The sequence below is a fragment of the Crinia signifera genome, chromosome 5 (genome assembly GCF_055691185.1).
Source record: "Crinia signifera chromosome 5, ASM5569118v1, whole genome shotgun sequence".
NCBI lineage: Eukaryota > Metazoa > Chordata > Amphibia > Anura > Myobatrachidae > Crinia > Crinia signifera.
In genome coordinates, this window is record NC_139221.1 from 127,232,930 (window position 1) to 127,258,533 (window position 25,604).

Consider the following 25,604-nt stretch of genomic DNA (forward strand, 5'->3'; position numbering starts at 1 on the left):
CACCCTCTCTCCTAGGGGGTTAAATGAGCAGCATGGAATGTATCATTTTTTGTAAAAATAATATGTATTAAAAACTTCATCTTAAAGTGAAACATGCTGCCATGGAGCCCCTAGAGAATTGTGTACCACTGCAAAGGATATGCCTTGGCACAAGAGTATTATTTTATATGGATCAGTATAGGCACATTGCTTTTTGTGCGTTTATAAATGGCCAATTTACATATCCTGCGATCACAGTGGTAACACAGAATACCTTAACTGCAAGCTTTTAATTGTCTTACTTGTCTTTATGTATTTTCTAATATTTTTTCATCTTTTAACACTGTATTAGCGATTTGTACGCTTCTTTTATGGCTGTAGCAGCCTCTTAATTCTATAGCACTTATAATAGTATGCACGTTTTACATTGATTTGTTATTGTTTGTTTTTCCCCAGTCCCCATGGTAACCGTCCCCCCACAGGATCCAGAGCGAGGCCTGACTCCCAAGCTGGACCGCAGCGCAATGAGACGCACGCTGACGTCGGAGGGAGTCACTGGGAGTGGCTGAATGCTGAACATGGCGACGGCCTCCCTAATGGCGCCCGACGGAGCGGTGGACGCTGTGAGTGAGCGGGAGCGCAGGTATGCAATGGATCACAGGTGAGAGGGGGCGGGGAAATGTGGCGTACAGGGGGAGGTTTTTTCACTTGGTTGTGTGTATAAATCATGTTTGCTAGCACTGTTGTATTGATCCCTGAGGACGGGCACACGCTGCCCGAAACATGTTGGAGCAATAAATTTCCACTGAAGTTCTTACACTAAATCCGAGAGTGCCGCCTGATCATTCGATCCCCTGCATTGGGACCCACGGGTCCATACTGGAAGGCACCGGGTCAGCAGATATCTGGACCTGCTCCTGGGAGTGCCGGCCAAACACACAAGCATATATATATATATATATATATATATATATATATATATATATATATATACATATATATAGGATAGGCTAATCAAGGCAAAAGATGTTGATCAAGACAAAAAATGTCTTTATACAATTATTTGAAAAGACCAAGGCATACAAGCTGTCTCCTTTTTTTCTTGATGCATCCTCATTAAATGCAGTTGAAAAATTTTATCTTAGAAAGTATTGATTTTATTTTATCTAATAATTATTTTTTACCATGATGGAAGTATTTATCTGCAGTGTGTGGGTACTGCCATGGGAACCAGATTCGGCCCCAGTTATGCCAACTTGTTCATGCCCTATTGGGAACACGTTGGGATTTGAGAGGGGGGCATCCTGGGGGCGGGTCTGGTGCTCTGGCAGCGTTTTATTGATTACATTTTCTTTGTTTGGAGAGATGGTCAGGAGAGTCTTTTAACTTTTTGTAATTCTCTTAATTCAAATGATTTTTCCTATTAACTTAACTTTTAATACCAGTCCTGTAGAAATATCATTTTTAGACCTTACCATCTATATTAAAAATGGAAAGGCCAACACTAAAACATTCAGAAAACATACGGACTCTAATGGATATATTGAGACAACAAGTCAGCATCACAGTAACTGGCTTAAAGGAATTCCTTATGGCCAGTTTACTAGAGTAAAAAGGAATTGTTCAAATCCAGAGGTGTGCCATCAGCAAATAGATGAGGTTTCTGAAAGATTAATAGCTAAAGCAGGGCTGGGCAACACCGGCCCTCCAGATGTTAATGAACTACACATCCCAGGATGGTTTGCATTAGTTTTGCTATGTGGCCATGCTGAACATGATGCAAGGCATGCTGGGATGTGTAGTTCATCAACATCTGGAGGGCCGGTGTTGCCCAGCCCTGAGCTAAAGGGTACTCCTCGGAAATTTTAAATACAGCAAAAACTAAAATTGAAACTATAGAAAGGAGTGAAGGCCCAAAGATATTACTGATAATAAATTCCAATGGGCCTTCATTTCACAGTTCAACCAACTTCATTCAAAAATTGAAGGTGTATTTAAGAAAAACTGTCATCTTATCAAACAACATCCTGTTTTGGGTAACATATTACCAGATAGGCCAGTATTCAGCTACAGAAAAGCACCTTCACTTAGAAATCACTTAGTGAAAAGTACAATCGATGTTGGCCCAAGGCAAAGCATCAGAACCAAAGAGTTTCATCGATGTGGAGAATGTCTCATGTGCAGATCTATCAAAGTAACACAACGTAAAATGATTGAATTTGAAGTAAAAAATAAAAAAATTCTAAATTAACGAATTTATAACATGCCACTCCAAAAATATTATTTACTTGTTAGAGTGTTCTTGCCACCTTTTTTATGTAGGCAGAACTAGCCGCCAATTGAAATTCCCCATTTTGGGGAATCCAACTTATTTCCCGCAGATGGCATACAAGAGACCTGGATAAACGGTTGGCACAGACAGAGATGAAATGGATTCACCGGTTAAACACTTTGATTCCCGAGGGGTTAAACAGAGAATTTGAATTGTCTTGATCAACATCTTTTGTCTTGATTAGCCTATCCTATATATATATATATATATATATATATATATATATATATATATATATATATATATATATATATTCTCTTGCTGCTATAAATCACTTTTGTTGCTATTTTTTAGTGCTGCTATTATAATCAAATTTTATCTATAAGAGTTTTTTAGGTACTTCCTGACCATCTCTTAAGATATGTTTTAAATGTTTTTTTTCCATATAATGAAATGTACAATGTATGATTATCATTGTTTTTTAATATTATGGTATTTAATTGGTACAGTGCCGTGGTTTAGGGCAATGGAACGCAAAGGTAGCCATAAATGAAACACACGGCCATATTTGTTGATGTTTCCAAATCGGAAACAAGCAAGGTTGTGCGAGCGTGGAACGCACCCGGAAGCTAGGGGTGGAACGCAAGGCCATGTTAACTCCACCGAAAGGCAGAAGCTAATCAGGTAATTGTACCTAATCACGCACCATATTAATGGGAGCCAGGCAGGACATTAGACACGCTGCTGAGGAATTACCTGTCAGTCCGAAATGCATTTGGCGTGTCTTGCCTTTCATTACTTGCTTTAGCGGGACTTCAGTTGTGGGACCAACGGCTTGGCTTCTTCAGTATCCGGAACTGGATGGCTACTAAACCTTGGACTTTACCCCGCGACTGCAGTTTGCGCTGAGCGATTGTTTTTACATGCTAAGTGCACATCTACATTAAATCCACCTGGTTTTTAAAGTTACGCAATATTCTGCAATTTTTGTCATTTCATATACCCACTACTATTGTGAGGACGTGGTCAGTGGAGGATAAACCTCGGAAATCCTACCCCAGTGGGGATTATCATTGGTGACATTTCCTTTGATTATTTTTGACATTTCATATGGAGTCATTTGTGGACACCATTAGCGCTATAATAACAATTTTGCTATTTGTATTGGATTCTATGTGTAAGGCAGGGCTCGACAAAACCCGGGGGCCAGGTCGCCACGGCGACCAGATTCTGCTTCCTGGCGACCAGATTTGTTTTGCAGGGAGGGTGGAAGCAGAATCTGGTCAGATCAGCGGCAGCCCGACCCCCGTCTCCCCCTCCTGTCACATCAGCGCCCGCAGTGCCTGACCACCGCCTCCCCCTCCTTTCAGAGCAGTGGCAGCGCGGTAGCTGATCCCCGCCTCCCCTTCCTGTCACACTAGCGGCGGCAGCGCGGCTGGGCACAGTCTCCTCCGCCACTCACAGCAGCCGCCTGCAGTTCCTGTCCCCCGCCTCCCCCTCCTTTCAGAGCAGCGGCAGCGCGGTGGCCGATCCCCGCCTCCCCCTCCTGTCACACTAGCGGTGGCAGGCACAGTCTCCTACACCTTTGACACCAGCCGCCTGCAATTTCTGACCCCCGCCTCCCCCTCCTGTCAGAGCAGCGGCAGCCGATCCCCGCCTCCCCCTCCTGTCACACTAGCGGTGGCAGCGCGGCTGTCCGGCGGCTCTGTGTCCGCAGGGACAGATCAGACAGACTGTTGATTCTGCAGATGCAGCCTTCAGCACCTTGGTTGCTGAGCAGGAATGTCAGAACAGAAGGGGGCAGCGGAGGTGCAGGGTGTGTTAGTGTAAGATCCGGGCAGGGCACTGCACCCTGCAAAGGAAGCTTAAAGGGAACACTGGGGTGGCTGGTGTGACAGGAGGGGGTAGAAGGATCAGGGGCAATGCGGGCGCTGGTGAGACAGTTGGGGGAGACTGTCCAGCTGCTGCACTGCCGCTGCTCTTACAGGAGGAGGAGGCGGGGGTCAGGAATTGCAGGTGGCTGGTGTGACAGTAGGAGGGGACTGTGGCCAGATTAGATCCACAGCAGCAGTAAATCGTTTATAGTTCTGCTGTTCTGCCTGCTTCGTGAAGGCCCGGATTTCCAAACCCCTGGATTTCCAGACCCCTGCATTTCCAGATCCCTGCCTCCCCCTCCTGTCAGAGCAGTGGCAGTGTGATGCCTGATCCCCGCCTCCCCCTCCTGTCACACCAGAGGCAGCGTGGCCGGGCACAGTCTTCCCCTCCTGTCACACCAGCGGCCCGCAGTGCCTGACCCGTCTCCCACTCCTGTCAGACTAGTGGCTACCTACTTCTCATGCAGGGGCTTAGCCCCCTCCACCACCTGCCAAAAGTCCCCCATTGGATGCAAGTCTTTTCCCCGGCCCTGCAGCCGCACCTCCACTTGTCCGGGGCACCGTTGAGCCCCACCAGTGCCACCGCTTCTTGCTGCTGGACTAGTGGGGCTGCATGGCTTCCAGCATGCAACCCCCGGCAAAGAGCATGTTACCCCTGGCATCAAGCATCAAAACCCATAGCAATGAGCATGTAGGTGAGCTCCATTTATGTGTGATAATATGTAAAAACCATTACTGCGTGTGGTATTATATGTAATTGGCATTCCAGTGTTTGGTAGAACGTGTAATGGGCACTATGGCACATGCAAATTTTGGGGGCGGGCACTCTCCCTCTTATTATTTTATCTGACTCCTAAATTTTCATCCTGGCTCCTAGATTTTAAATAAATTTGTCAAGCCCTGGTGTAAGGTGTTTATTGAATGTCACCTTTAAATTGTTATTAAGCTGCTTTTGGTTTGTTGTGCGCACCCAATCACAGAGTGAATTTTTGTTGTGTAGCTAGTAAGTGAGCAGAGAATCACAGGCATAAAATACTGTTATTGCATAACTCATATACCCAGCTTCTGTCTCAAAGAGGGCCTGATTCAGAGGTAGAGGCAAGCCGGGTCGGTGCTGCTTTTTCAGAAACAGCGGATCTGAGAAGTTCTATGTTGCTGGGGCTGTCTATTCTAATATGAAGCCCACCACTGGCTTCTCAGCTACTGTAAGTTGCATGCATCTGAGGATGCGGCATATGGTGACCATTGGGAACATTGCATGGACCATCGGGATATCTGAAGACTCTGTGGTTTCTCAGAATATACTCCACAAAAAAGCAGCTGAGGCCAGTGACTCTGCATCTGACCACATAATCACTGGATTCAGCACACTCCCAAAACTGCGGCAACATTTCTCTGTTTACAACAAATCTCACCATAACATTCCCCAAACGCATAGTGTCACCAGTCTTGTGGCACATACACACTGCAACTCCAACATTGTTCAGTTGCAAATCAAAACTGCGGACACTTCTGATTCAGGCCCAGAATCCAGTGCACCTAGTGGAAGTACCACGGTGGTGTGCACTCAATAGGTTTTTCATCCCATATGTTCTCCAGTCTTTGAGCCCAATTCATTAGCATTTCTTTTCTTCTTTCTTCACTTACAAACTCTGGTGCATACGATATTTGAGGGTTAAGGACGTCAAAGCCGCAGAAGTGCATTATTCCATGCTGAGAACATAAGAGATAGAAAGTACACTGTTAGTAAATTACTAGTAATATAGGTGTCTTTACTTTTCGTCCATAGCAAACTATTACTAATCAGAAACAGTCATTTTAAAATGACTGAACCTTATTGTTAGTAATGATATGCTATATTTAATAAGTTAATTGTGATTTTATATGTGTATATACAAAACCGAGTGTTCTGGGCAATGACATGACTCATCAACACCTAGCCCAAAATAGTGAGTATGGGGCAGATGTATTAAGCCTTAACAAGAGATAAATGCAAGGGTGATAAGGAGAGATAACCGTCCAGCCAATCACCTGCTCACTGCCATGTTACAGGCTGTGTTTGAAAAAAGTCATAGATACACAAAAAGAAAAGAAGACCTTTGTTGGGGACACTGAGAATATATTTGTATCTTATACTGTGTTTCTGAATTTGGGGAGCACCTCCAATCACAAAATTACGAATAGCAATTCTTGCATATTCAATCATATGGGATTTGGAGTCTCATTTGCCAGATTAAATATATTTCCCTATTCTTAAGATGGGTACATCAGGCAATTTTCCAGTGCAAAATCATCCAAAAAATACTCACTTTTGAAAAAAGTCAGTAAGGAGCTGATTGGCTGGATGTTTATCTCTTCATCATCCTTGCATTTATCTCTTGTTAAGGCTTAATACATCTGCCCCTATATTCCTGCCATCATGTGAGCACACATTAACAGGGTTTTCTTTTCTTTACAAAATTTGACTCCTAGGGGTGATAAATAGAGTTTTATTGCATTAACTTGAATAGAAAAACTTACTTGGATAGGCCAAAGAAGGTATCTGATGTCTCCACTGATGCCTTCTTTACTGAACATTTGTTCAGTTCCCCCAGTTGTAAATGAGAGCAGTGCTAGTTTACCCTGCACAGCAAATAGAATATAGGGCATGTAATCAATTACAGGGAAACAAGCCATCACATTTTCACGTACCATCTTTTGTAATGATTACTTAAAGCAACTTTGACCCTAATTAAAGCCAATGCAGAGTTGAGGTGATAAATGTTCCTGTACTGCAGCATACCTCCCAACAGTCCCGATTTTATCGGGACAGTCCCGATTGTCAGGGCCTGTCCCGCTGTCCCACCCGCGGTGTGGGGGGGCTGTTGGGAGTCCCCCCTGTCAGCTGCTAAGCAGCGGGGAATAAACGCTGTGCCCATGCGCACAGCGTCTATTCCCACAGCCAGGGGGCTGGGGGCATGGCTAGAGGCTCACAGAGCCTCTGGGTCAAGCCCCCATAGCGGAAAAATGGGGGCGTGGCCTTGCGGGGGCGCGAGTATAGACCACGCCCCCAAATTAGGCCACGCCCCGAAAATTTCGGCGCTCCTCCGGCGCGCAGCAGCAGCGTCCCTCCTACTAGGCTACTAAAGTTGGGAGGTATGCTGCAGGCAAGATGTGGGTGGTGGCTGCACATAGCATAATGTACAGATGTTCGGTTCTTCGTTAGTCTCACTATGGCTGCAGAATGTCAGTGATTGACAGTCTGCTGTCATCTGAGCCACCATTTCCCACAGCACAGATGTGTTTCCTCTGTGTTTGAGGAGTGACAAGGCCAGGATCTCCATTGGAAGACTTTGATTTCCTGGCCTCTTTGTTGGATCGGCAGCGGCCTGATTGTGCGACCCCATGAGTCATGCAGCCAGCGGGTGGTATTGCAGGTGATCTGATGCTGTATCCTAGGATGGAGATCAGATCACTGATGCAAGCAGGAGGTGTCTACTTATATCCAGAGCCGTGACTAGGCATTTTTGTCCCAACCAAGATGGGCAACCAATCAGATTCAATTTATTATCTTCTAGAACAGTGGTGGCCAACCTGTGGCTCTTGAGCCTCATGCGGCTCTCCCCCTTGTAAAGTGCGGCTCCTGCTCCCACTGCTGCCCGCCGTCCACCATCTGTCCTAGTCCCCCCTGCTGCCAGTTCCCTGAATCCCTTCTCCTTCTGAGGGGAGGAGAGCACGCATCGCGCATCTCTCCTACCCCTTACTGTGCATCCTTGTGACTGGGCGGTGTGCCAATCAGAGCTCATGGGCCAGCAGCCAATCAGGAGCCGGCCAGCGAGCTTAAATTGGTGGGCGGCCCAGTCACAGGGAAGTGAGGGGGGGGAGGACTAGGAGTCACATGGTGTGCTGTGCTCTCCTCCCATCAGTGACATGACAGGAGGACTGCAGGGGGACACCAGACTGTCCTCTCCCCGCCTGGCAGCAGCAGCAACAACGGTGAGTGCTGCTGCTGGGAAATTTGCACTGTGGGGGCATAGCAGTTTGTGGCACTGTGGGGGCATAGCAGTTTGTGGCACTGTGGGGGCATACCCGGCACCGTGTGGTGCATACCTGGCACCGTGGGGGGCATATGTGTATCTGGCACTATTGGGGGCATATGTATTTATGACACTGCACTATTGGAGGCATATTTGTATCACACCCACCCAAGGGGTCAAAATATACCACGCCCCTTTTTTGGCGCATGCGCCTTCGGCACGCGCATGATGTCGGCTCTTTAGCTTGACTACCGATATTTTTCGGCTCTTTACCTCTGACCAGTTGGCCACCCCTGTTCTAGAAGGTGCTAAATAAATAAGAAGGAAACTCTGACTGGTTGCTATGGGCAATATCCTATCGTTAATAGAACACCCATCTTAGTAAATAAACCCCTTTGTGTGGAAAAGATAAATACAATTTAATACTTGAAACTAATGGAGACACCTTGATGGTTAATATTTAAGCTATCATGATAGTGGCCCTGCAAGTACCTCATACCTCAGTGCCTTATACCTTGTTAGGGATTCTGGGCAAGATGCATGAAAGTAAACAAATGAGGCCAAACCTCAGCAAATGCCGTTTTCGGAGGTTTGGCCGCAGCCCCCATATGCACCAAGCACAGAATGCGGTACATTCCGGGGCTTGGATGCGGTGGGCAATGAGATTTTAAAACCAGCTTTGCCCATAGAAGCCTATGGGGTTCTTTCGCACCTCCCCTGCTGTTAGGGATCCAGCATCCCATGCACAGATAGGACTCCAGGTGCAGAACACAGAAGTTCTATCATCGCAAAGGACAGCTGTTACCGCAAGAGCAGTCCTTTGCAGGATACTTCATGCATGCGGCGTTCATAAACACCGGTATGCATGCGGAGGATAGCGGTAAGCATCGCAAGCTTTTTGCGATGCTTGCTGCATCTCGCTTTCTGTCTTTTGCTTATATAAATTTAGATTTGCTTAGGCAGTTTAACTCAGGCAGAAATGTTTTTAGGTGCCCATACACAGTACAATTATTGTATGCAATTTGGACTAGATCGCATCACATCACATTGCATTGCATATGTTTTGCAATGCAATGCAATATAGTACAAACGTATGTGCAGCACATACCATATATACTCGAGTATAAGCCTACTTATTCAGAACATTTTTTATGCCGAAAAAGCCCCCCTCGGCTTATACTCGAGTGAGGGTCCCACTTGAGTCAATACGTTTTCCCAGTTTTTTTGTTGTAAAATTAGGTGCCTCGGCTTATATTCGGGTCGACTTATACTCGAATATATACGGTACTTTTTGCGCTGTGCAATGTGATGTGAGGCATGCACAGTACAAGTTACGCAAGATTTGTTCCTCGCATGTTCAGCACTGCATTAGCCAATAAGTCTCTTCCCCATATGATATTTCCTGGTTTTCCAACACACCTTAAATAATCCAGTATCATAACAGCCGGATGAATCAAAGGCAAACCCTTGGACAAAGACTCGATCTATCCATCCCTTCATGATAGCAGGGAAACTGAACCAATACAGAGGAAACTGAAAATAAAGAACACAAACAAGATATACATTTAGCATTTTTAAGCAATATTTTCTTGAAATAAGCACACATAAGTAATATTATATTCATCACACACAGTATAGCCTAAATTCTGGGGAACAATAGGCCCGATGTGGAGGGAACTCAATGCAGCAATAATATTGCAAATGTCAGCATCCCTTCTGCAAGCCAGCGTGCAATGTAGAGTACACGCCTATTATTAATGTTCATGGTTACTGCAAATGCTTCTGTGGCTCAAAACACTCCATAATTGTTTGCACCAACAGCACTTGCCAGTAGTGCACACAGAGGGGGTTTCTGAGTACCCAGAAACCCCCTGAAGACCAGTTGCTAGTTTTTTTTTCCCTTTAGAGGCAGAGGCAGCTTTTCCGCCTTTTGCCTGCGACTCCTCCCACACACCACAATGCCAATTAAACATATATAGGTTGGTGCGGGCGCAACCCCTGCCGCAGATTGACGTTGACTATGACCAGTACGGGGGACGGGCTCCATGCAAATGGCTAATGCTGCCTAGTGGTGGCACCGGCCCTGCATACACCCTGGGCGGCTTTGAGCTGAAAAACAGCTCATGCTTTTAGCTCAAAGTCGTGTACAGTATGTGCCTTAACACTTTTATACATTTGCTATTGTGTACTCCTATGCAATTTATGGAACTCAGAAGGAACCAAGGTGCTAAGCAAGAGGCTGAAGATGTGCTGCGCAGCCACATAGATCCTGGGGTCCTCACAGTGACTTATGTTCTCCACATCTGGAGCCAACATTTATGGTATAGTTTTCTGAATATGTACAGTATTTAAAAGGGAGATACTGAGGGTTTTATCTACTAAAATGGGAGATCTATTTCAGATGGGATGTTGCTATCAACAACCAATCAGATGTTATCTATTGTCTTCTAAAAGTTGCTAAAGAAATAAGAATTCGATTCTGATTGGTTGCATATAGCAACATCCCATCTGCAATAGAACTCCCATCTTATTAATTAGACCCCTCAATGTCTCTATTTATGAGTGAGATTTATTATTGATATGCAAATTATATGAATATATTCAAAGTCATCTTTCAAAATAGAAATCAAAGTAATAATTCTGAGATGTTAAAAGTGAAATCACTCTACCTGAAAGATGACTAGATCAGCTTCATGGACTTTTTTGTGTTCCTTAAGAATGTCCTCACATAAACAGCCTTTCTTAAAAGCTTCCATTGTTTCAGCTCCATAACTGAAGTGCTGTGGATTACAGAGGTCTCCTGTCATGCAAAAGAGGGTAACATTTTAACAAGTATCTGTATTGCAAAACAAGTAGAACATGTCAACTGTAGTCCAGGAATCTAAAGCTGTCACACCATAGAGGACTGGGAATCTTGGCAATGATTGGAACGATTTTACCATCACCCTGGACCATGCAAGACTGCTGGTTCACTAGACATTGTAATTGACATTGGAGCAAGATCTTGTTCTGTCCTTCATTACAATGCATGGCACTGCAATGAGAACACCAGGTCTGACTGTATTGGAGGCAGATCTGAGTATGTAATGAATAACAGGAATGTAGAAATGTGCATGCGGAAGCCCGAACCATCGGATCAGGGGCAGAATTCGGTTCACTATGTGTGAACCAGAATTGGCCCCTAAGTCTACCTATCACAAAATTATCAATGTTTGAGGAAGACATCCTTGTGGTACTTAGAGAGTAATTCAGACCTGATAGCACAGCACATTTATTTTACTAATTCACTGCAGGTGGGGCAGATGTAACATGTGCAGAGAGAGTAAGATTTGGGATAGTCATTTTGTTTCTGTGCAGGGTAACTACAGGCTGCTTTATTTTTACACTGAAATGTAAATGTCCGGTTGAACACGCCTCACTAAAATCTAACTCTCTCTGCACATGTTACATTCCTCCCCCTTGCAGTGCACATGGTTTTTGTCCATTAGCGAACCAGGGGCCTGATTCACGCCCAATATCATATATGTTAATATTCGCATGTGTAGTGTTTTATGGGCATCTCCATGAAAATGCTGCGTGTTCCCATGGGTACGCGGGCTGCCCGATGCCTGCTGGGGGTGGACAGCTGACGTCACATTATCGGAGCAGCACGCCACATATATATAGGTATGGGTGGGTAGATGTTCAGCGTGGCGGCGTTTCAGCGCTAGGTAAGAAGGGATCTTTGCTGCATACAGAGCCAAGCTGAATCAGGGCCCTAAATTGTTAGTGGGAACCCGAACCAGCATGGATTTGTGAGGGACAGGTCATGTCAAACTAATTTAATTCGCTTCTATGAAGACCAGGGCAACGTTGTAGATGTGGTCTACATAGATTTTTCTAAGGCCTTTGATACTGTGCATCACATGAGGCTTATCTACAAAATATGGGAGCTGGCTCTAGGAAGCAAAAATTGTACTTGGATCAAAAATTGGCTGGAGAATAGCGATTAGAGAGTGGTGGTATTGTAAGTGGAACTTTTACAAATTGGGCAAAGTGGTGTGCCTTAAGGGTTTTGCACCGGGGTTACATCTTTTTACTATATTTATAATGACCTAGGCAATGCTCTAGTGCAGTGGTAGCCAACCCTAGCCCTCGAGAGCTACCAACAGTTCACATTTTCCAGACAACCTAGCTGCTGCACAGCTGCACTCATTAATCACTGACACATTTTAAAAGATCCACAAGTGGAGCCAATTAGTTCACTTGTGATTCTGTGAGGAGACCTGCAAAACATGCACTGTTGGTAGCTCTCGAGGACTAGGGTTGGCTACCCCAGCTCTAGTGCATGGGTCCTCAAACTGCGGCCCTCCAGATGTTGTGAAACTACAAATCCCAGCATGCCTTGCCACAGTTTTAACACTCCCTTGTAGCAAAACTGTGGCAAGGCATGCTGGCTCTAACTGTGCAGAGTTTGTATATTCTCCCGTACTTGCGTGGGTTTCCTCCAGGTACTCTGGTTTGCTCCCACTATCTAAAAATATACTTGTAGGCTAATTGGCTCCCACAAATTAACCCTAGAATGTCTGTGTGTGCGTGTACATGTGGTAGGGAATATAGATTGTAAGCTCCACTGGGGCAGGGACTCATGTGAATGATCAAATATTCTCTGTAAAGCGCTGGGGAATATGTGTGCGCTATATAAGAAACTGTTAATAAATAAATAAATAAAATAACAGATAGGCAGTAACCTCAGCCGGGCCATTTACACTGCAGCAGTAGATATATACTGTAGGACTCATTTATTTTTCAATCTCAACGCTTATGTTAATATGGGCGAGATGTACAAATGTACAAAGTGATCAAATAGAGAGTGATAAGCCATCAACCAATCAGCTCTCACCTGTCATTTTTTGCACAGCCTGTGAAATGGCAGATTGGAGCTGATTGGCTGGTGATTTATCACTCTACATTTTATCACTTTTTAAGCTTAGTACATCTGGCCCTATGTTACTATTAAAAAATTGCCCCTTATTGTTTCCTTTATTGTTACTGCTGTTCTGGTTCATTTGTGATTGCTAATAATCATTAATTGTGAAAAAAAGACTCAGCACAACATAGGTTTTCTTTCATCCAATTACAGAGCATTTAACGATGGCCAGCTCTTCTAAGTGGAGACCATTTTAGGACCAAGAATTTTTCATTGCCTCACTTCAAATACATTTATTGACTTCATCATGCAGATTGTTATTAACCATCATGGTTACAATAGAGGCAGAAGGGCGCACAGCCAGAGACACAATGGGCGAGATGTATTAAACTGAAAATGCGGTAAAACCCCCGTTTTACTGCATTTTCCTATGTATTAAAAACCCGGCCGCACCGATAACACATAGTAGGGTATCGCCACCTTTGGGTGGCGATACCCTATAGAAGCCTATGGGCTTCTTTTCGCCACCTTCGCCGCAACCCCACCGCCTCACCTACCCCCCTCCCTCCAGTTTACCTTCTTGCAGGTCCCCCTGGACCCCGGAAGGTAAACCCCTCCTCCCCCTAGCAAGGCAGCCGGATGTCCTTCCGGCTACAGGGGGGAGGAGGAGGCGCCGGGGACAGCCTGCTTAGCTGTCCTCGGCGTGAGGGGAGCAGTAGGTGGCTGGGAGGTGACGGAGACCCCCAGCACACCCCGGTACAGGTATAGCGGGGGGCCTCCATCACCGCTCCGCAATGCCAGCCGCATATGTTAGTACATATGTGCTGGCATTGCGGCGGGTTTGCAGCGATGTATATGAATACATCCTGCCCAATGAGAGAGAAGGTGTTGGAAATGATATTTATTTAAGCAAACTACAGTGGATGACACAAACTAGGAACAGCCCAGTTGCTTAACCAGTGATGTGGGTTTATTGACATATAGCAGATACAGCTGTATGGGATTACATACAGCTTCCCAGCCACTCAGTAAATAATGCAAACAGGTAACGGTGCAGGGATGCTGGAACAGCTCTATGGCAGGTATTATCTAGGTCTCTCAGGAGCTAAGTAGGAGATTTCTGTATATTGCCATGTCACACTACAGAGTCTCCTAAAGTCTCAATATAGCTCCCACGCACACTCAGTTGGGATCCTAGTGGCCACCTTGGAAAATGCATGAAACTCTCCTGAAGAACTGTAAAACAGCCTTGTCAGTGTTGCACTCCTGTTTTATAGCATCATGGGTTTGATTCCCACCATGGCCCTAACTGTGCGGAGTTTGTATATTCTCCCCGTGCTTGTGTGGGTTTCCTCCAGGTACTCCAGTTTCCTCCCACAATCCAAAAATTTACTGGTAGCGTAATTGGCTCCCAACAAATTAACCCTAGAATATCTGTGCGTGCGTGTACATGTGGTAGGGAATATAGATTGTAAGTTCCACTGGGGCAGGGACTGATGTGAATGTTCAAATATTCTCTGTAAAGCGCTGCGTTATATGTGTGCACTACTGTATATAAGAAACTGCTAATAAATAAATAGCAGAAGAAGTACAGAGAGGCAGAATGGAGCATAAACAGAAGCAGAGAAAGGATGAAAGGATATATATATATAGATATTATTGCACAAAAGACAGCTGTTCACCTGACAGCCGTTTCAACTGCATGGCAGCAGTTTTCATCATCTGATGAAAACTGCTGCCATGCAGTTGAAACGGCTGTCAGGTGAACAGCTGTCTTTTGTGCAATAATGCTTGTACAATAAACCACGTTTTTTCTTTCACTTCATATCCATGTGCTGGTTCCAATCCTTTCCTGTAAGAGGGGGTAAGTGCTTTCATGTTTCTCATATGTACCTGGCACCGGACTATTAACAATTACCTGCATTGATTGCCATCCTGTGACACATCATTATATATCTATCTATCTATCTATCTATCTATCTATCTATATATATATATATATATATATATATATATATATATAAAAGGAAATCATCAATTGATTTACAACTATTTTGCAGTTCATAGGAGGTGGGGGCCCTAATCTGTATCCTGCCTAGGCCCCTATGAAATTATAATCTGGCTACAGAGAACTCCCAGGCAGCAGCCACAATGTAAAACCAGTGAGTCCCTTCTTTCTCCTTAGTGCACACATCTATCATGGTTCTAGATCAACATGGTTCTAGGTCAACATGGGTCTAGGTCGACAAGTCATTAGGTCGACACAAGCATTAGGTCGACAGTCAAAAGGTCGACATGGGCTTTTTCACTGTTTTTTGAGCGGATATGTGCCGACAGGCGGTATTTCATGCCATACCATCCACTAGAGCGTGGTGGGAGAATAAAATAGTGTGCCGAGCGCAGTAAGGCACCGTACCCAAAGCATAGCGAGCAATGTGAGGGGATGCGTGCACTGGAAACTGTGTCCATGTCGACTGTGTTGACATCTGGGTAAAAAAACGGTGTCGCCCTAACGCTTGTGTCGACCTATTGGGCTGTCGACCATGTCCCATGACGACCTTTCCCCATGTCGACTTAATGGTGTCGACCTAATTCTTGTCGACCAACTTGCTGTATACCAAACGATCCCAACCCATCTGAGGATGATGTAAACCAACAAGATAAACTCGGGGGGGGGGGGGGGGGGGGCGGGGGGGAAGCTTTTAGGAATATTTTTTACGTAGACCTCATACGCATCATAAAATGATGCATACGTCTACGAAAGACCACCTTGATAAATATAATAGTTTTATATGTGTTTAATATTGTTTATTACGCAATGTGGTAGCAAAATCTATATTTACCTAATATTACAATGTCATGGGTTCTCGATGATGTTTACCTGTGATGTCATTTCTGGTTGTAACTGCATTAAATTTCATGGCATATAGATCAGAGACAACAACATGGCATCCCAGCTTACTCAGGACATCGACTGCAATATTTTTTAAAGATCCATTCATTGACTTGGGTTCCTGGTGGGCATATACAATCAGAACCTTTTTGCCTATTAAAACAAGAAATGTACAAAAAGATAGCAGTACAGTATATACATTAGAACAAATTGTTACAGTCTTTAATTTAGTCTTTAAATGAACATATTTGTTTTTGTGTTACAGGAATGTTTCATTAATTCAACAAGCACCTTCCCAAAGATTTACCCCACTTGGAGGTGCAATGTGGCATATACACGGAGCAAATTTATGCTATTTTCTAAGCAATCCCAGTGACATCACGGAACAGTATAGATTACCTATATTTCGTGTGACTAGCTGCACCATCGATATAGTTAACTATATCGATGGTGAACCTAGTAGTCTAGTGTAGTTGGGGCTTAAGTAATGTCCGGCCTGCACAGAGGGTGAAATGTAATAGGGTAATTCTGTGGCAGGACTGGGGTTGGTGTCACCCAATCTAGTAACTCATGGTGTCACACACCACCCCCCCCCCCCCCCCAACTATCTGAAAGCTGGAGACGGGAGGTTTGTGCACGCCGGAGGTGCGCTGGGAAAATGGGGTGTGTGGCCTATCATAAGGGGGCATGGTCACACGACGCTGCCCATACAGCAGGTGACATGGAGACATCCCTACACATCCTCTGCTTTTCCTACTGCAGAGCCAGACTGCTTAGTCTGCAATAATCTGCAACTCAAAGTCCACCCAGTATCTGGCAGCCAGAGCTTCAAAGCCAATCCCAGGCCTAGCTGCCGCCTGCAGCCCAGCATTTCCAAGGGCGCAGCTCCTCCTTTGCATCCTGGGCAACCTACTATACCTGGCTGCCTTGTGGCTGGTGCCCAGGCCCCGCCGGCCACTGTCCTGCCGCTGCACCTGCCTCTGCTCCCGGTAGTCGTCACGTTCAGAGACGTCACATGACGTATGTGGCGCACGCCTTGCCGCGGTGTGTGCCTCCTTTGCCTCCTGCGCACTTAGTGACAGGGCAGGCCCATGGTGCGCGACGCTTACTGAGGTGGGGTGCCATGGTGGGCGGGTGCGGAGTGTGAGTCTGGCTGATTTTGGTGTCACCCCATTGAGCGGTGACATCCGGTGCGGGCTGCACCCCCCCCCCCCCACACACCTGCCTAGTGACACCACTGGAGTCTTTATATAATATATTTTCTCACTTTTTCAAATTTTGGTAAAAAAATTTACAAATTCGCACATTTTAAAAAAATGCAAATGTAAGAGTGTTCTAATTGCAATTGTATTTGCACATTTAGCGGTAAAAATCGCACCCTTTGTTATGTGTAAAAAATCCGGATGTTTTTCCATTATAAAGTATACAATTCGCAAATGTAATAGGGTGCGATTTTTGACAAAGTTACCAAACAACGCAAAACAAATAGACAAGGTTCAGACTGGAGACACAGATCTGTGCACAGTTCTGTCAAATTCACCAGGGTTGACCTTATATAAAAAGTGTCCTCCAGCTGTGGCATGACACCGCTGGCTGTTGGAGCCCGGTGCTGGTTCCAAACTACGAGGGACCCCCAGTTTTTGTCTGCCATATTTTTGGAACAGGACTGGTCCAAGAGCCTGGGGCTGGTTTCAGAAATACGGGGGACCCCTACAATTTTGGCCCCCGTATATCAAAATTCGCACATTTCCTTGACCAAAAAAATCACCAGAAATCGCATTCGAAAAAAATCACACCCTATTACAGAGTATCAAATGAGGTGCATGTCTCTTTCAGACTTTGAATATGCATGATTTGGAGAGAGCAAACCTTTGGCACTTAAGAAGATGTCAGTCTAGAAAGTATTATACAATCTCCTGAGCTGACCCTTAAAATGTAAAAAAAATCTTAAAGAACATGCCTTGCTATGTACATGGATGAAACGGTAAGGGACAACTATGTCTCCTTCTCATTCATTCATTTTTTATTTGCTGAATAATAAATTGTTGTTCTTTATTTAAATAGTGTCAATATTTTTCGTCCCCGAAATATTACCATTCCATCTTTTTTTGGTACTTGTTTCCTAGCACGGCGTCAACGATGGAAATTGTATCCATCGGGTCCCAAAAAATCGCGTTGATTGCATCGCATGCAACCAAATCGCATGTGATGCGATCAACGCGATTTTTACATTGGAACCAATGTAAAATGGTCCCTGAGACCCGATTTTACATTGGCCCCAATGTTAAATGCCCCCCAGACCCCAATTTTCATTGTTTCCCCACCCTGATGGGTGAAATGGCCCCCCATTGTTAACGCCACCCCACGATGAACGCCAACCCGAAGTGTGGCGCGTCCTCCGACCTTTTCATACCCCCACTATCCACGTCGGCGTGGAGTTGATTTTATATAGTGTGGCGAGCGCAGCGAGCCACCAAACCCAAAGCGTGGCAAGCATAGCGAGCCCCGCGACGGGACGCGCATTACTTCACAGGTATTACGCATCCCCTCACGGGGCTCGCTGCGCTCGCCACGGTTCGGGCTCGTGGCTCGCTGTACTCACCACACTATATAAAATCAACTCCACACCGACGTGGATAGTGGAGGTATGAAAAGGTCGGAGGATGCGTACTGCCGCCCCTCGCGGGCTCGCTGCACTCGCCACCTCTTCGGGTTGGTGTTCATCGTGGGGTGGCGTTAACAATGGGGGGGTATTTGTCATGTAAATTACCCATCAGGATGGGTATACAGTGAAAAATCGGGTCCATTGGCCCATTTAACATTGTTCCCTATGTAAAATCGGGTCCATCGCATCGGTCGCATTGTATGCCATTATAATGGCATACAATGGACCCGATTTTACGTAGGAATTTAACATTGAATACAATGCATTCAATGTTAAATCGTGCTGGTCGCATCGCATGCCTTAACTTAAGGCATGCGATGGACGCGATTTTTTAATTGTCGGGGAAAAGGCTAAAAATAGCCCTAAAATCAGTGGTTGCGTCATCGCATACCTTAAGTTAAGGTATGTGATCACCCACGACGGGCGCCGTGCTAGGAAACAAGTACCCTTTTTTTATATCATTATTCCTAAATTTTACTAATTTGGTGGAACTCAATGAAAAAATTGTTATTTAACAAACAAAACAAAAACACTATTATTGTAATTTATAATGAGCTGTTGAATATTAAAATGTACTTGCCTACACAATAGGAGAAATAGAGCAAAGTGGCATGGCAATGCAATTGCCATCACGCCAGAACAACTCAATGCACAAAGCCACAGTCATAATAGATACAGTATCATCACATAATTCAGCATTATAAAATGACTATATAAAAGTATTAAACTACTAATTATAATACAGTACATGATAGGAAGAGCTATACTTTACTTACCTGACATTTCAAATCTTCTTTTTCAATGTCTTCACAGAAGGAGAGTATTGTGATATGTGATATGTGATATGTCACCTTCTGATTATAAAATGCTTTCCCGCTATCATAAATTAGAACCAAAAAAAAGATTCTTCATATAAAAGCTTGCTATATATGGCACATGTCTGCATGTAAGCTAGCTCAGTCACAGTTGTATCATATAAGCATTTCCCATAGAGAACTGAATGTAGACAAAAGCAGGAGGCAGCATGTGGCTGGCTGAGTCATTCATCCATTGTCAAAGAGACCATACCATACTTTCCGATTAGAGTTTTGCACTTGATGCTGAAAAGCAACCCCAGGGAAACAAGGGCTATGTACATTAGTTCCCATTCTCTTCCCGAGAGCTTCTATGGGCCGCAATTAATTTTTCATTTAGAGAGATCCACGTTAGAGCTGTGAGCAGTCTTCTTCTCCTCTGCTAGAGAGGTGTTTTACGGTCCTTTGTAATACACAGGTTCAGCAAAACACAAAGTGGAGGTTAAAGGTTATGTAATCCCTTAGGAAAACACTCCTATGGAATCAATGGAAGTTAAAATGGTATATTCAACAAACACAATCGAATTAAAACATCAGCCTTCTTACAGACTCTATGTTGATAGGTGTCAGCGGTGTGTGATGGAGGTCAGACCACATGACAGATAGCTAAACCAGGGATTGGTTTATTAATTTAGTAAAACAGCCCCGGTCTAATGCAGCACAATGCATAAACATGCAATATTAGAAAGATCCAGTCTGGTGTGGGTTAATGCAGGCAGCATCTGTAGAACGCATCTGCAGATACACGCAGTGGTGGTGTGTGGATGCACACAGGGACACTCCCTTACTGCCCAGAGGATGGAGTATTAAGAAGCATGGTAATGGTAATTGGGTCAGAGGTCGCACATGCACACTAGCTCCCCTCAGTTACCATGTGGTCCCTGTCACTATAAGGATTATATTAAATAATTTAGATTTTAGCATATGGGCATGTTCAGGGCGTAACTTCATCCAAGTTTCTTTGAGGCAACAAAAATGTTTGTGCCCCCCCTTCAATGCCAACTCTTTGACTCTGTACATCCATGCATGAGGCAGCAACATGGGTCACCCAGCACCAGAGACCAGCTCTAGCTGCCAAAAGTAAATTGTGCAATGCTGGCTTCCAAATATGCCAACATGCTTCCTCTCACTATACTCAGGCTTCTATACAGGGCTTAGTACAGGAGCATGGGAGATTAACTGTACATGTTCAGTACATAGAACCCAGCAACCAGTATACACTGTGATACAGTACTGTACGTTATATAGGTACATGATATAGTGATCCACTCAGCGTCGGCCTGAGCTTATTTTATTTGGTAAGCAAATAGAAATGTTTGCACCCCATGATGGGATAAACTTCTGATAGGGACACAAGAAAGGGGTCAGCTCCTTCCTCGAACAGCCTGTTTCTATTTCAGCAGCCGAGTAAGTCTTGGGCTGGGCATAGACTGCTCACAGTGGAAAAATCATTTGACGGTGGTGGCTAACGAATGGATTCGCAGCTAATCCTCAATCCAGCTCATTTTCACAAGCTCTGCTAAGCATTCTTGCAGGCCAGCATATACACATGATAGCAGGGCTCCTAAAATTAGCAGCCCAGCAATTAGGTCTGAATCAGGCCCATAGAGAAAAAGAGTCATAGATATGCAACAATATGGGGAAGGAACACAACGGTAGCTCACCATTGAGTTATAAAAGATGCACCTCCCCATTCCCCCTTCCCTATGCCAGCACCCCCAGACAGGTGAGATTTCTGTATGTCTTTATGATCTTTCCAGTTTATGAAGGTAATCTCCAAGCAATTGCTTTAAAAGAGGTGTAAAAAGGGTCTACTCTACATGATTCATAAATCAAATTTTACTATATAGATATCACACTTTCATTATTTACCGGTCTAGAGTCTAAAGGCCCCCATACACTATGCGATTTGGCCAAGATTTTGCCCGATTTGGATGAATCTGGGCCGTAAAATCGGCCCAAATCGACCCTATGCATGGCCCCATGCGCATCGGATCGGAGTCGGCAGGTCGGACGGGCTGCACATAAGATTTTCTAAACCTTATGTGCTGCCCGGAGCCGTGCGGGGACTGCAGCTGGCGGGGGGACCTACCAGAACCGGGCAGAGGGATCAGGGGGGCGGCGCAGGGAGCCGGGCAGAGGAGGAAGAAGCTGCCGTCAGCGGGAGCAGGGGGGGGGGCGGCGCAGAGCACCAGTGAGCCGGGCAGGAGAAGACGCTGCAGTGGCAGCACGAGTGGCGCCGGGAGCAGAGCACTTAAAAAAAAAAAAAAAGCCCATACAAATGCATAGGAAGCCATTGATTGGCTGAGACCTCTCTCAGCCAATCGCTAATTGGCTGAGAGAGGTCTCAAGCAATCAATGGCTTCCTATGCGTTTTGTATGGGCTTTTTTTTTTTTTAAGTGTTCTGCTCCCGAGTCCCGCCGCTGCCTGGCAGCGTCTTCTCCTGCCCGGCTCTCTGGTACTCTGCGCCGCCCCCCCCCCTGCTCCCGCTGATGGCAGTGGCTTATTAAACGGCTCCCTGCGCCCCAGCCCGGCCAGCTAAGTGCTCTGGGATCCGCCGCCCGCCCCACTGCTCCTCCTGATCACCGGCACCCCCTGCCCCTCACTGCCTGCCCCCTGCTCCTCACCGCCCGCTGCAGCTCCCCGTTACATGTGGTAAATGGCTCATCAAGTGACAAATTGTATGTGAGCCTCCCGGGGAGCTGCCGGGTGGCTCACGGGAGAATTGGGTCCGACTTGTCCTAAGGACAAGTCGGCCTAATGTATGGGGGCCTTTAGAGGTTGGGTACAATCGCACAAGACATTGGGTGACATTTAATGAGATGCAAAAATGTGATTTGTGTGGTTTTTAGGCAAAAACCGTCCGAACTCGCACTTTAATGAGATGCGAAAAACTGCAAAAAAATTGTTTTTTTTTGCTGCAAAATCACACATTCTGAAAGTGCAATTTTTAGTAATGTAGTCCCCCCTCCTGAGCATAGCCAGTCATGGGCTCATTGAGCTGTACCTGGTTCCAAAAATACGGAGGACAAAAAGCGTAGTGGTCCCCCGTATTTCTGAAACCAGCCCCGGACTCTTGGACCGGTCCTGGTTCCAAAAATATGGGGATCCAATAATCTGGGGGTCCCCCGTATTTTGAAACCAGCACCGGGCTCCAACAGCCCGCAGTACCATGCCACAGCCGGGGGGATACTTTTTACATAAGGTCCCCCGGCCAAAACATGAGCACTGTGGCTGGTCAGCCTTGGACGGGGTACCTGGAGGAGTGGAGACCCCCAATAAAGGTATCCCCCCCCCAGGCTTCACCCATCCAGGGCTGAAGTCCGGGGCTGTCACTGGCGTCCATGGGCTGTGGACGCCTGCCTGATAGGGTTAAAACAGTCATTCATAACATTGCTTTATACAGGTGAACTACAAGTGCCAGCAGGCCTCCCCCGCATGCTGGGACTTGAAGAACCACAACTCCCAGCATGCAGGGAATTAATGGGCCCACTGGGACTTGTAGTCCACCTGTAAAAAGAATGTTCAAATAAAAGACATACACAGAAAGGTAGATCTTTATTACACACACAAACACACCTCTCACTTTTACACCAATATACGGTACTTATATGTTAGTTGGGCGCCCACTATAGTTAGTACGCTCATACCCCCACTATCCATGTCAGCATGGAGTTGATTTTATATAGTGTGATGAGTGCATTGACAGCGGGGTGAGCCGGCTTTCTCCGGCGCAGATTACAGCTCCTGTCATGCTGTCCCATAGCTACAGAGGCTGCTAGCGTGGTTGGCTTATGCATCTCCATGGAGACGCATAGCTCAGTCCTGATAATATCCAGCCTTGAAAAGAATATGTATTGATAAAATAGAGTAAGCCATAGTGGCTATACTTTGCCAAAGAGGGATTAAAACTGGACACTCCCACCAAATATGTAGAAATGAGTTTACATCTCCAACAAGTAGATGAGATCATTCATTTTCTTTATCTTAACTGGGACATAGTACCATCTATAAAGTAGCTTGTATGCATTTTTTTTTTAGTCTTACACATATTGAGCTAGAGGCAACATTTTTGTAAATATCAGACCATTCTTCATCTTCCAGAGTCACTCCTAAATCTTTTTCCCACGCTTTTTCATGTGAATCTCTAGTAGTTGAACTATGATGAAATAATAAAGGGTATAATGAAGATATAAGTCCTTTAGTGGTTGTATTACAGAAGACTAAATTTTGCATTGGTGTAAGGGATCTAGCAGTATTTGTGTTTTTTGTCGAAAGATGAAAATATCTAATTTGAAGATGTTTAAATATTTTTTTGTGAGGGATAGAATATAAAGTTTGAATGTCTGTGAAGGTCGGAAAGATTGTAGTATGAGAAATATCATTAAGAAATCGAATTCCACTTTTCCACTAGAAATCAAGATTTCGGGGAACATCCTGGACAAAGCTGGGATTGTCAAACAATGGTATCAATGGGCTAGGTAGAGGAGCAAGATTGAATTGTCTATTAGACGTATCCCATATATCGAGACTATGAGAAATTATTGGGTGATTTTTAGAATTCATTGGTCGAGCCTTTCTAGGCAACCATAGCAATGAGGAAATAGAATGCATTTTAAGAACATTAGATTCAATTTCCACCCAAATTCTTTCTGATTTTGGGCCTATTCCAAAGAATACATTGTGACAATCTTGCTGCCAGGTAATATGATTTAATGTTTGGTACCCCAAGGCCACCTTCCAACGAACGTCTCTGAATTACCAAGCGATTTACTCTTGGTTTCTTCATAGACCAGATAAAGTTCATAATTTTACGTTGAAGGAGCTTAAAGACATTTGTAGGAACCCGGACTGGAAAGGTTTGAAAATAGTAAAGTAAATGCGGGAGTAGATTCATTTTAATTGCATTAATCTATCACTGAAATATAGTATCCATCCCAATTATATAGATGAGAAATTAATTTGGGGTAGTTAGCATCATAAAGTTTCCAATAATTTTAGGTAATGGAGACACCTACAGTAAATAAGAAATATGCTGTCTTAGTCACTGAAAAGCAAAGGTAAGTGCCAATATATCTTTATCCTTTTGTGGGATATAAAAGTCTAATACTTCCGTTTTTGTTTATTGATTTTATAACCAGATATCGCTCCAAACTCTTCAATTTCCTTGAAAAAAATAGGGAAGGGATTGGATTAGATCAGGTACTGTTAACAAAACATCATCTGCATAAAGAGCAATTTTGTGTTCTGATTCACCAATATTGTCTTTATATTTGAATTAGCCCTTATACGTGCTGCCAGTGGTTAAATTGATAGTGCAAAAATTAATGGAGAAAGAGGGCACCCTTGACGAGTACCATTAAAAATTGAGGAGACCTACCCCCATTGGCCAACACAACCGCTTTTGGTTTGTTATTCCTTTTAGTAACAGACCAGACAGACCTACATATTGATTGAAGAGTATTAAACATAAAAGGCCACTGTACCCGATCAATGGCCTTTTCAGCATCAAGGCTTAGGACCATAGTTGGAGTCTTTGTTTATGAATTTCGTTGATTAAATCAATTGTGCGTCGAGTATTATCAAACGCTTGTCGACCAGTTATAAAGCCGACATGGAGGGATAGTGCATATTAAAAAATACACGTGCGGGCGTGCCGTGTGTGCTGGGGTTTATATTGAATTTGCATGTATTGGTAAATAGGACAGATTTAGAAACAGCCACAAACTCCTTTGCAACAGAAATTGACACTAAAACCCCTTTCACATTGCAGCTTTAACACGGTATATTGCCGGTTTTTACCGTTTTAAAACGGGTACAGCTGCAGTGTGAAAGCTCTATTGTCAATTTACCGGTTTCAGATTACCGGTATTTTGAAACGTGTTAAAAGCAGGATCCTACACGTTTCTGAGCCGTTTTCCCTGCAGTCTGAACAGCTCAGAAACGGTATTTGCTACAAATGATAAACGCACAAGGGTGATAGGTTATCTCTCTGCATGATCCCCACCCACAAACAGGAAAAGGCCGTTTAAAATGACATTGTATGGCTTTCTATGGGTGAAACGGGTTGAATCTGAAAGGTACAAAAACGGTATTGAAACTGCAATATACCTTTACATCATGCAATATGAAAGGGGTTTA

At 44.6% G+C, this 25,604-nt stretch overlaps 1 protein-coding gene across 1 annotated transcript; it reads right to left on the reverse strand.

Moving 5' to 3' along the window:
* Nucleotides 1-3,896: 3,896 nt before the first annotated feature.
* Nucleotides 3,897-20,120, reverse strand: NQO2 (N-ribosyldihydronicotinamide:quinone dehydrogenase 2). The gene is made up of 6 exons (XM_083186276.1): nucleotides 19,385-20,120; nucleotides 15,932-16,096; nucleotides 10,811-10,941; nucleotides 9,561-9,674; nucleotides 6,646-6,747; nucleotides 3,897-5,838 (listed from the first exon to the last, which is right to left on the reverse strand). Exons 1-6 carry the CDS (start codon nucleotides 19,389-19,391, stop codon nucleotides 5,665-5,667), a joined length of 693 nt encoding a protein of 230 aa, XP_083042402.1. The 5' UTR covers nucleotides 19,392-20,120; the 3' UTR covers nucleotides 3,897-5,664.
* Between the last annotated feature and the right edge of the window lie 5,484 nt (nucleotides 20,121-25,604).